The sequence below is a fragment of the Ailuropoda melanoleuca genome, chromosome 14 (assembly GCF_002007445.2).
Source record: "Ailuropoda melanoleuca isolate Jingjing chromosome 14, ASM200744v2, whole genome shotgun sequence".
In the NCBI taxonomy this organism is placed as follows: Eukaryota; Metazoa; Chordata; class Mammalia; order Carnivora; family Ursidae; genus Ailuropoda; species Ailuropoda melanoleuca.
Window position 1 is genome coordinate 67,654,801 of NC_048231.1, and position 12,208 is coordinate 67,667,008.

Below are 12,208 nucleotides of genomic sequence, written 5' to 3' on the forward strand. Positions count from 1 at the left end.
GACTGGTATCCAAGATCTACAAAGAACTTCTCAAACTCAATACACAAGAAACAAATAAACAAATCATAAAATGGGCAGAAGATATGAACAGACACTTTTCCAATGAAGACATACAAATGGCTAACAGACACAAGAAAAAATGTTCAAAATCATTAGCCATCAGGGAAATTCAAATCAAAACCATATGGAGATACCACCTTACGCCAGTTAGAATGGCAAAAATTGAAAAGGCAGGAAACAACAAAAGTTGGAGAGGATGTGGAGAAAGGGGATCCCTCCTACATTGTTGGTGGGAATGCAAGTTGGTACAGCCACTTTGGAAAACAGTGTGGAAGTACGTTAAAAAGTTAAAAATTGTTAAAAAAGTAAAAAAGTTAAAAATACCCTACAATCCAGCAATTTCATTACTGGGTATTTACCCCAAAGATACAGACATAGTGAAGAGAAGGGCCATATGCACCCCAATATTCACAGTGGCATTGTCCACAATCGCTAAATCGTGGACGGAACCGAGATGCCCTTCCACAGATGACAGGATTAAGAAGATGTGGTCCATATATACAATGGAATATTACTCAGCTATCAAAAAGAATGATTTCTCAACATGTGCTGCAACATGGACAGCACTGGAGGAGATAATGCTAAGTCAAATAAGTGAAGCAGAGAAAGACAATTATCATATGGTTTCTCTCATCTATGGAACATAAGAAGTAGGAAGATCGTTAGAAGAAAGGGATAAAGGAAGGGGGGGTAATCAAGAAGGGGGAATGAAGTATGAGTCAGAGACTATGGACTCTGAGAAACAAACTGAGGACTTCAGAGGTGGGGGAATGGGATAGGCTGGTGATGGGTATTAAGGAGGGCACGTATTGCATGGTGCACTGGGTGTTACAAGCAACTAATGAATCATGGAACTTTACATCAAAAACCATGATGTACTGTATGGTGACTAACCTAATATAATAAAAATATTGTTATTAAAAAAAGAAACATCAGAAAAAAGATTACAAAGACTATACATATTTAAATTGTTAGATGTAGATAAAATAATAACTAAAATAAAATAACTATTTGTACTGTGCTTTAAGAAGCAAAAGATAAGCTGTAAATATCTACATCAAACAGGGAATCATAAAATGACTTAGAAGATTTGGAAGAAAAGCAAATAAAGTTTGGAAATGAATAATTACATTTGTATCTATCTATCTATCTATCTATCTATCTATCTATCTATCTATCTACCTACCTACCTACCTACCTACCTATTTACCTACCTACCTACTTACCTATCATCTGAGAGTGAAAGACCAGTTAAAAACAAGAACGTAAGAAATGTTTGCCATATATGACTGATGATTATTTCCTCAAATATTACCTCTGTGTGTGTGTTTTTTTTAATCTTCTCTTCCTTTGGAACATCACTTAGAAATGTGGTAGACCTGACTCTTTCTTGCCTGTATATCCCTTCATCTTTCATTTCACTATTCTTTCATTTATTCTCTGTTGAGAACTACATAATCTGCTATTAAAATGATCCATTAATTTTTTTAATTTCAGGTAAAAATTTGAAGGAAAATTTAAGTAATTAAATGACATCTAAGGTATTAAGTGGACAAGTGCAATACATATGATGGAAATCCTTTCCTATAACCAGGGCTACGTTCCCACTACATGTGACAGATTGTATCACTATTTTCAATTATGCACTGTCTCTCTTTTTAAGAGGATTAGATTTACCACCCTGTTGACATCAGGCTTGGCCATATGACTTGCTTTGTTCAATGGAGTGTGAGCAGAAGAAACACTTATCATCTTCTGGTCGAAACTCTAAGAGCTATCAAGTGATCTCACTAATGAATTTGTGCTTATCAGAGCAATGTGTCCCAGAAGGATCTGATCCTTCACCCTGAATCTAAGAAGTAGAAATAACATAAAGCAGAGACACAGCTAAGCTGCAATTGCCAGCGAGAAATAAACTTTTATACTTGTATACCACTAAGATAGGGTGGTTGCTTGTTACTGTGGGATAATCTAATAAATGCTAACCTCACACTCTCTTCTGCCAGAGGAGTCTTCTCATTAGCTTCAATTTTTTTTCTCCCCTCTGGTTCTCCTAATAAAATGTAGTAATATTAACAAGTACAATTTTAAGTTGTCTTTTGGAAAACAATGTTCATTTTGTTCTCTTTTAAATCGCAGAGGACCATAGGGGAAGGTAGGGAAAACTGAATGGGAAGAAATTGGAGAGGGAGATAAACCATGATAGACTCTGGACTCTGAGAAACAAACTGAGAGTTACAGAAGGCAGGGGCGTGGGGGGATGGGGTAACTGGATGATGGGTATTAAGGAGGGTACGTGTTGTGATGAGCACTGGGTGTTAAATGCAACTAATGAATCATTGAACACTACATCAAAACTAATGATGTACTACATGTTGGCTAATTGAACATAATAAAAAAAGTATTTTCAACATACAGATAAATCTTACAAATATTTCATTCTATCATTACCAAAAATAAAATGATCAGTAAGAAATTTTAACAATCTTTCTATACAATCATCAAATGTCATCATTGTTCCTCTCCCTTCTTTCCTTCTTCCCTCCCTTCAATAATTTTCTTTGGATAGCATAGTATGTGTCAGGCATTATGCTTGATGATGTGGATTCACTGGTGAAGAAAATATGGCCATGGTGTATGTCTGCCTTCATATATCTTCTCATTTTTTGAGGGGAATGAGCAAGAGTCAAATATTCACACACACAAAACTGCAAATACGGCAAGAGATATGGAGAAAAGTAAGTGGGCCATACACACACATAAGAGACAAGTTGGATTTAACTGGACAATCAATGAAAAGCTTCTCAGAACTGACTCTTAAACTGTCTTAAGGATAAATGCTGGGAAGAAGGAACAAGAAAAATACTATAGGAAAAGTAAATAGCATAAAAATGTCAAATGGGCTGGGGAAAATATGGCAAATAGGAGATGAAGTAAGGCCATTGTATCCGAACCAAATAATAAGGGTAAACCATGTGTGATATGAGACTGCACAGACAGGTATGTTTGCCTATTCAGGGACCTAGCAGGAGAGGGTAAGGAGGCATTTTGTCCCTTCATTCCTGATAACATTTATGTAGGTATGGAGAGGAACTGATCATACTTATGTTTAAAAAAAAGGGGGGGGGAAGAAAAAAGAAATGTACCTACCATAGTGTAGATAATGAATTAGAAAGAGAGCATAATGACTGCAGTAAACACTCTTTGGAAGTCACTGTAAGTTCATGAAAGACATGATGATAGCTTGTACCACGGTGCTGGTGGAGTAGTGAGACAGATAAAAAGATATTTAGCGTGTGGAAGATTTTTTTCTTAACATGTTGACTATAAGGATTGAAATAGAAAAAGGAAGCAAGAAAACCTGCAGGTTTCTGACCTGAGAAAACTAGTAGTTGCTAGAAAGAATTGAGGGTTGACAAGGACAGCAAAGTTTAATTAAACATATTTTAATTTTAAAGTGTCTTTGAGTATAAGAGGATATGTCAAAAAGAGGTGATATAAGTGAACATAAAACTCTTTATTAGATCATTTTTTCAGCATTTTGATATTACTAAAGGGATTCAGAGTGATTTAAAGAGCAACATCAAGCAATATCTAGGGGCACCTGGGTAGTTCAGTTGGTTAAGCCTCCATCTGACTCTTGATTTCAGCTCAGGTCATGGTCTCATGGTTGTGAGATTAAGCCCTGTGTCCGGCTCTGTGCTGGGAGTGGAGCCTACTTAACATTCTCTCTCCCTCTCTCTCTGCTCCCCTCCTCCTACTCTAAAAGAAATGCTAATAGAAATAAACAAATTTAAGTTAATGATAAATACAAACACCACCACACCCCAGGAGAACAAAATGAAGAGATGTATTATATTTAACATATTCGATATGTTATACCAAAATAAAAATTATATTTGCACAATTACCTGTCATTGATTAAACCTGCTATGGTTTCAATATCAATTTCGAGTCTTCTGTTTTCTTCTATCAATTGAGTATTTGCAATTGAAATATCTGAAAAGTCTTTTGCAATATTAGAAAGCTCAATATCCCACGATTTTTTCTTTAAGAAAATAATAAGAGAATCATTTATACATGTCTTGTATCTCAGAAAGGAAAAAAATGTATAATAATGAAATTACTTTTACTTGCATGAGTTAGTATTTAGAAATAGAGAATAGAACTCTATAAAAAAAATAAAATAAAATAAAAAAAATAAAAAAAAAGAACTCTAGAGAGAAAGAGGGAAAGGTCAACTTACTGCAGCATAATAATTATTAAGTACATCCAGATACTCCTTTTCATAACTTTTTCTCTTCCAGGATAGTTGATCATAATTTTTTTTCAAATCATTTAGCTAAGAAAAAATATACAGAAAAAATAAATGAATTATGAAGCTTCCCATTCTTTTGTAAAGTAAGAAATATATTTCAAATTATGTAGTTACCATAACTTAATAAATGTTGATTAAAATAGTATAACACTATATGTTGTTGCCATTTATAAAAATTGACTCAAGATTCTGAATAGAATATAGCAAATCAAGTCTAACAGTGCTCAAATAATTAATCAGATAAAGTAGAATGTATTTTAGTTATGTTGTAAGAACTGATAAAAATTAGAAAATTTTGATCGTAATTCATCACATTAAAAAATGAAAGGAAAAAATAACATGAATATGGTCAACACTCAAGAGAATAGTATTGTGATAAATTCACTAGCTAATTTCAATACTTTTTAAACTAGTACAAGGAAAAACTATGCAAATACAATATGAAAAACAGAAAATATCAAAATAAATCATAAAATGCTGAACACATGCTCACTGAAATCAAGAATGAGATTAGGTTATCTCTTACCACTATTATTATTAATTACGTTTTGTGAAAGTGTAGCTAAATGCAACTGGATAATAAAACCAAAACTTATTATTATAATGTTGAATATGAATAGATTATGCATCTTCAACTTTAGATGGTATGATTTAACACTTTGAAAAACAGAAGATTTTATTTAAAATTATAATAGACGACTTTGGTAAAACGGCTAGATATTAAGCATAAGGAAGTTAATAGCTTTTAACCATAACAGTAACAATCTGTTTAAAAACATAGTGACAATACTTAAAAGCTTTGGTCAAAAAATATAAAATATTTGGGAATAAATTAAACACAAAAGGGAAGACCTATATAAAGCAAATACAAATTCTTATTTAAAAGCTTAAATCAAGACACACATGAAAAGAATGATAAGCCATGCAAAGGTTTAATAGAATATACTGTCAGTTATCCTACAATTACAGTTGCTTAATTTGTCAATATACTAAAAACCACTGAATTACAATTTTAGAAAAAAACATTGTTAAGAGGCAACAGATCCAAAAATTAATGACAAAGGAAAATAGGACATTGTTTCTCAAACCATTTCAGAACCCTCTTTATTATTTTACTCATATTATATACCATACCATCTGTATTACTATGCATTTAATAATTTTCTTAAGGCAAATCACATATTTAAGCAATTATTTAAAAAAGGAAAAAAGTTTAAAAAAGTTAAAAAATCCAATATCATATGTCACAAAGGGAAGCAACTTTAAAAATAAAAACAATTTATGAAATAAACAATATAAAAATAAAATACAAGTAGTATTAAATGTATTCAACTTACCAAGAAAATACTAAATATATTTTTCTTAGACATATGATCAGTAATTAAAGAAATATTTGGATTAATGTTGTATTTTGAAGATGAGCATTTCAATGAATTACAGTTTACCTGTATACTTAATAAATTTCCCATGTAACTAGACATTATATTTCTAACCCAAATAAAAATGTTTTTTTATAATTTTTAGTTCCAAGAAGCCTTTGAAATATCTTCCAGAATTGTTCTTCAGAAACTGTCAGTTACTAAGTGATGTACAAGCTTTCTAACCCACTCATTACTACCACTGTTTGGGAAATAATTATGAGAAAACTATCAGTCAAGCTTTTTTAGACAGTACAACATATTTTAAATATATTCCTTTGATAAAGTTGTAACCAAATAATTCAGACAATGGGACATTTCCACCTTGACATAATTAAAAGGTATATTCTATGGCTTCAATTTTGCTGGATTTTTTTCTTCAACATGCTTCACCTATTAGAGTTCTACTAGGACATTTTAAGTTTTTGAATGAGAAAATACCATTGTAAAATATCCTAATTTTTAATGTAGTTCTCAATCATAAAGTCATCTAGAAGCCTGAATTTTTCACAGAGGAATACCTGAAGCTCTTTTTATAAATCAATAGGGAGTGAGTTTCTTAAAAAGCACATATTAAAGAATAATTGTTGATCATTCATTTACAAATCTGAGAACACATATGAGTATTCAGTGGTTTTAGCTAATTTGATGAATAATTTTTAAAATTTCATGAAATACTTCTCTTAAAATCCCTGCATCATTTTGCAATGACTTGAATATGACTATTCATGTGTAAAGCAGTGGATGGATTTGTCTTTCTTGGAAACTTTTTGAATATATGTAACCAGTTATTTTCTTTCATCCAGCTATGGCATTAACATCATACGTGCTTAATAAAAAACATGGATTTCAGGACTTAACACTGTTTCTCAAGAAGCCGTCAATACGTTTATATTTTATCTGCACACATTAGCAAAGAATTCACAGTACGAATGAATTCATCACTTTGCAGTGAATTATAACAACTTTTATACTAGAAATAATAATTACTTCTTTACATATTTGGTTATCTCTATAAGTAAAAGATGAATTGTTATTTGACATAGGCATTTAATGAATCATTTTGTTTGTTATACCCCTGAATCTCCCTGTCACCTGGTAGCAGGCTTGATAAATGTCTTACTAACTGCTTCAGCAGATCTGGACTCTGAAGTTAATTGTAATGCTAAAAACATAATTCTAAAGTCTCAGCATTTTCATTCTGTGTCACTTGAGTATCCGTCTATTTTAAAATTTTGACAGGCTTTCTATTTTTTGTGCTTCAACATGACAATTGTGGATTACTTAATAATTACGACCATTGTGACTAATCTTAGAATACATAATAAAGTAAATGTGTTTTCTTCACCAGTTTATAAAATCCAAAAATCTAATAAAAATCATATTCTTTCCACACTAATCTTTCTTTGCTGCTTGTAAACATCAGTAAAGGATTTTTAGGAAATACTTGAATTTGGTCTTCATACCTATCTAAAGACACGTAAATGATTCTATCACATTCTTCACTACTGTCTTTACTTCTATACTTAAACATCCATAATTTTTTTTTTTTCAGAGAGCGAGCAAGAGAGAGAGCATGCATGCCTAAGCAGGGGGACAGGGGCAGAGGGAGAGGGAGAGAGAGAATCTTAAGCAGGCTTCACTCCCATGTGGAGCATAACTCAAGGCTGGATCTCAGGACACTGAGATCATGACCTGAGCCAAAAATCAAGCGGAGGCTTAACCAAATGAGCCACCCAGGTGCCCCAAACATCCATATTTTTAATCACTTATCCAGGACTGAATCTACAGAAGTACAAAAATCATAAATAGAGCCCACACCAGTTTCTAATGTACTTTCTAGATCAGATGTGGTAGCTCTGATGCCTAAAATTATACATATTTCCTATGTCAAACAATTGTTAATCTTTTAGAAGTAGATTTTCCTGTGCATTTTCCAATAAAAAGAAAAGATAAACATGAAAATTCAGTGCCTTAAGGTCAAAATTAATGATCTGTCCTACCACGCCACTGATAGGTGTTTGTTGGCAGGCTCAGGAAGTGAAGTTATGAAATGCTCATGAGCACACCGTAAGTACTACAGTATAATTTTACAACCTGCAATTTTTGAATAAGTACTATTATTTTAGCCCTTCCCTAAGCAATAAAATCCATGGAATCACACACGAAATCATTGTGTGCTAATTGCTTTCTCAATATAAATGATAATAAATACATAACTTTGAAAATGCTCATCACAGGAATATCTAAAATTATGTAGTATGTCATGAATAATAATCTTTGCAAGTAAGAAAAGAAAAGGAAATCTGAATGGCTAATAAAAAGAAAATGACAAGGAATTTACTTCACTTCCAGGCAGGAAAATAAAAATTAATCTAATACTGCTTTACCCAACAATTAAGCTGGTATGATTTTAAAACACCTACAGTGTTGGGAAAAGTGAGAAATCAGACATTTGTATTGCTCATACACGTATGCACAAATGTACATATACCAAACTTTTCAGAACATATTTCAGTAATATCTATCTTGAAAAATACACTTAGTTCTGACACAACAATCCAAATTTTGAGAATTAGAACCAGCACATAAAAACAGCATACATGAAGTTATTAATTTTAATACTGTTAGCAGTAGTTAATAACTGCTTTCATTCTGAATTTGAAAGGTAAATGAGTAAGTTCTAGTTGAGGTGAATAAAGTGTAATTAATGGTTCAATGAACCTCCTTTGCAACCTCCTTCTAATGTGCTTTCTTGTGTATCAGAGCCCAGGACAGAAAAAGAATGGAAAAGAAAGCAGGGAGGCAGGGAGGCAGGAAAGAAGGCAGTTTCTACTCTTGTGAAAGTGTTCAAGATGCAAAATAGTTTCGACCAATAGGACACAGTCATGCATATTATGGAAAGTAAAATTGAGGTAAAAGGCATCTTCCTGGTTCTTGGTTGCTTTCTTTAAGTTTGGTTTTGTTTTCTCTCTATTGGCAAGTAAGGTCGTGAGGTGTGCATGTTGTATAGTTGTGTTTTTGTGTCCATCCACTAGCTGTGGGTATCACAGCACTGTGGCTTCAAAAGCTGTGGCTACAGCATCCAGATCCCAGCTTCCCCATCCAAGCAGCAGGTGTACACTCAATACAGGCCCAGAAGCAGCCTCCAATGTCATAGTTCCTCAACTGGTCAATCAGGAAAACACTCCTGGAAGTCCAGTCTACAGTTCACTTGGCCAGCTTTGCAAACTTGTTGAAATCTCTAAGTCCCTTTCTGCCTAAAACAGGGGGATTTCTGTTTTCTGCACTGTTTTCTGACTGATAGGTGGCAATTCATATTATGTAATATTTGCACCATTAAAAAAGTACATTAAGAGCGCCCGGAAGGCTCAGTCTGCTAAGCACCTGATTCGTGGTTTTGGCTCAGGTCATGATCTCAGGGTAGTGAGATGAAGCCCTGCCTCGGGCTCCGTGCTCAGTGTGAAGTCAGCCTGAGATTCTCCCCCTCTTCCTCTCCTACTCCCTCTGCCCCTCCCCTCCAATAAAATAAATAAATAAAATCTTTTTTAAAAAAGTACATTAGGCTTATATCTAATAACCTTGAGGACTATCACAATGTATTTTTAAGTAAAAGAGCAAGTTTACTAAGTGTGTATATTGGAAAAATCCTTTTTAAATTAAAAATAAAATAGTAAATTGTACAAATATATATAATTACATACTTACAGGAACATAGAAAAATATGTGCAAGATGACATACTGTGTTGGCAACACAGGCTATGTCATGAGAGATCAGAAATGAGGAGAAAATAGGTGTTAAAATTAATAGCTAAATCTTTTTATCTTTTTATTTTCACCATTTGCCTAAGTGAACATGTTACTTAATAACATTTAGGAGAAAATTAAGTTAAAGACATCACCTAGTCTACACAATCTTACCGTTTTATAAATTGGGTGAGTTATTAATAGAGAAGAAATTACTGAGGATAATTGTAAATAAAAATAATGAAAACATCAAGGTGGGAAAACATTCTGCATACACTATCAGTGAAAAGAGAACATACACATTTTAAATAATTAGTGATATAAGGGATTCATAATTGGCAATGTTTTAGACATGCATATTTAAAGATTAAATTTGAACACAAAATATCAATAAATATTTAAAATTATTAAAATCATGTAAATAATGTTTTTCTAAATGAATGATACCCTTTATATGTATTCTCCTTTAATCAACACATCAACCCCTAAATACCTCTCTTGCAGATTGTTAACATATTAAATTGACATACATCTGGTTGTTCAAATGAGAAAACTTGAATCTCAAAAGGGTGTAATGTGCAGCTCACAACTGGAATGTGGAGGAGAAATTTGAGTCTGATTCTCTGTGACAGCCTCTAAAACGACATTCTAAATAAAGTGCTTTAAAAATTCTCAACCTTACTAATCATCAAAGGAATGAAAATTTAAAACCACAGTGGGCTAAATCCTACAAAAGAACTATAATTAAAAATAAGTAAAAGACAGTATTAGACAATGGTGTTGATCTGAGGCTGGAGCTCTCATACATGATGGTCTGAGTAGGAAAAATGTATAACTATCTTGGAAAAATTTTTTTGGCATTATCTACTAAGACTGAACAGATGGAATTTTTTTGGCCTAGCAATTCCCAAAATAAATTAATATATGTTCCAATGCACATTTCAACTGCCTTGGTCTGAAAAACTAGAAGGACTGAATGTCATAAACTGGAACAGGGAAAACTGCAGGTTTATAGAGAGCTTGTATATTTAAAGTTCAATTTTGGAAAAGGTAAGCTTGGGATACCAACTAGACAACTAAGTGGAGACTGAGTTGTCAGTTACATATACATAAGGCTTATTCTAAAAGACTATGCCCTGGGAATTCTCAAATGTTTGTGGAGTTTGGGGAAATATAGAGAAACCAGCAAAGGAAACTGAGAGCAAGTTTCCAGAAGAATTAAAAGAAACAAGATTAGTGTGTGTTAGAAACCAAGAGAAAAAGTTTCCAGAGATAAGAGTATAATCAACTTGGTTAAGTGCTACATATAAGTTAATTAAAATAAGGACAAAGAAACAATGATTAGATTTAGCAATATGGAAATCACCGTTGACCTAAATCAGAGATACTCTGGTTGAATGGTGAGGGCAAAAAAGAATATTGGAATGTGTCTAAGAAAGGGTGAGAGATACTATGACCAAATAAGATTTATTACAATAATGCAAGGTTCGACATTAGGAAACCCATCAATATAATTCACTATATTCATACATATAAAATTATTACATAAGCATCTCCCTAGAGGCAAAAAAGACATAAAATTTGACACTTGTTCCCAATGAAAACAATAGTAAACTGGAACAGATATTTTCTTAACATGACAAAATCTATATTGACTCCTGAAGTCAGACTCTTACTTAAGGGAAAAAACTAGCACCACTCCCATCAAAAGAACATAGCAAGGATGCCAGTGATCTCTACTACCATTTAACATTGTACTGGATGCATTAACCAATGTAATCAGGTAACAATTAAAAGACATTAACAATAGTGAAGGGATAATAGTATCTGTATTTATACTTGAAATAATAGCACCCTTGGAAAAGTCCAAAATAAACAATGATAAAAGTACCATAAATAATATTAAAATCAGCAAATTAGTATAATATGAATTAACATTATTGATTTCATATACCTAAATATAACCAGTAATGAGAATTAATGAAAGAGAAAATCCCCAATTACCATGCAACGAAATAACTAATTAGGCATAAACATCAAAAATATGGAAACCCTACATGAGGAAACCTTTGAAAACATTTCTAAAAGACACAAAAGGAGAACTGAACAAATAGAATGGTATCATCTTACTGGCTTAAAATAATACATATTTGTTATCTCATGGTTCTGTAGGACAGAAGGCTAGTGGGCTAAGTGAATACACTGTTTAGGATCTCACAAACTGAAATGAAGGTTTAAGCTGGCCTGAGCTCTTCTGCACAGACTCTAGGGAATGAGCCGCTGCTAATCTCATTAAGATTGTAGGTAGAAATCATTTTCCTTTCACATTTTCAATATGGCCCACTCCATTTTGAAGTTAGAAATCACTTGTTGAGTGCTTCTCATGCTCTGTGTCTCTCTGACTCCACCTTGGGCTACATTTCCCTGACTTTTTCTATCCTCAGCCAAGAGGAAGAATAATCTTCTCTAGTTCTCAGTTGCACCCTCTGGAATTTTACCCACCCTCTCAATTCTTGGTTCCACCTTCAGGACTCTTGGTTTCATCATCTGAGTCTTCCTTCCTTTTTCATGAAAGATAGCACATGTTTGCAGGTGGACAATTTTATCAATCTGCTTCCTGCCAGAATCATGAGATCCAACAGCTTTCTTCTATTTTATACTCTCT

General features: G+C 33.0%; 1 protein-coding gene across 1 annotated transcript in view; it reads right to left on the reverse strand.

Annotated features, from left to right (window-relative positions):
- The window catches only part of CCDC178 (coiled-coil domain containing 178), a 343,537-nt gene that overhangs the window by 277,691 nt on the left and 53,638 nt on the right, over nucleotides 1-12,208 (reverse strand). Inside the window, 2 exon segments of the mRNA XM_034642198.1 lie at nucleotides 3,972-4,108; nucleotides 4,307-4,402. Coding sequence (XP_034498089.1) covers nucleotides 3,972-4,108; nucleotides 4,307-4,402 — 233 coding nt within the window.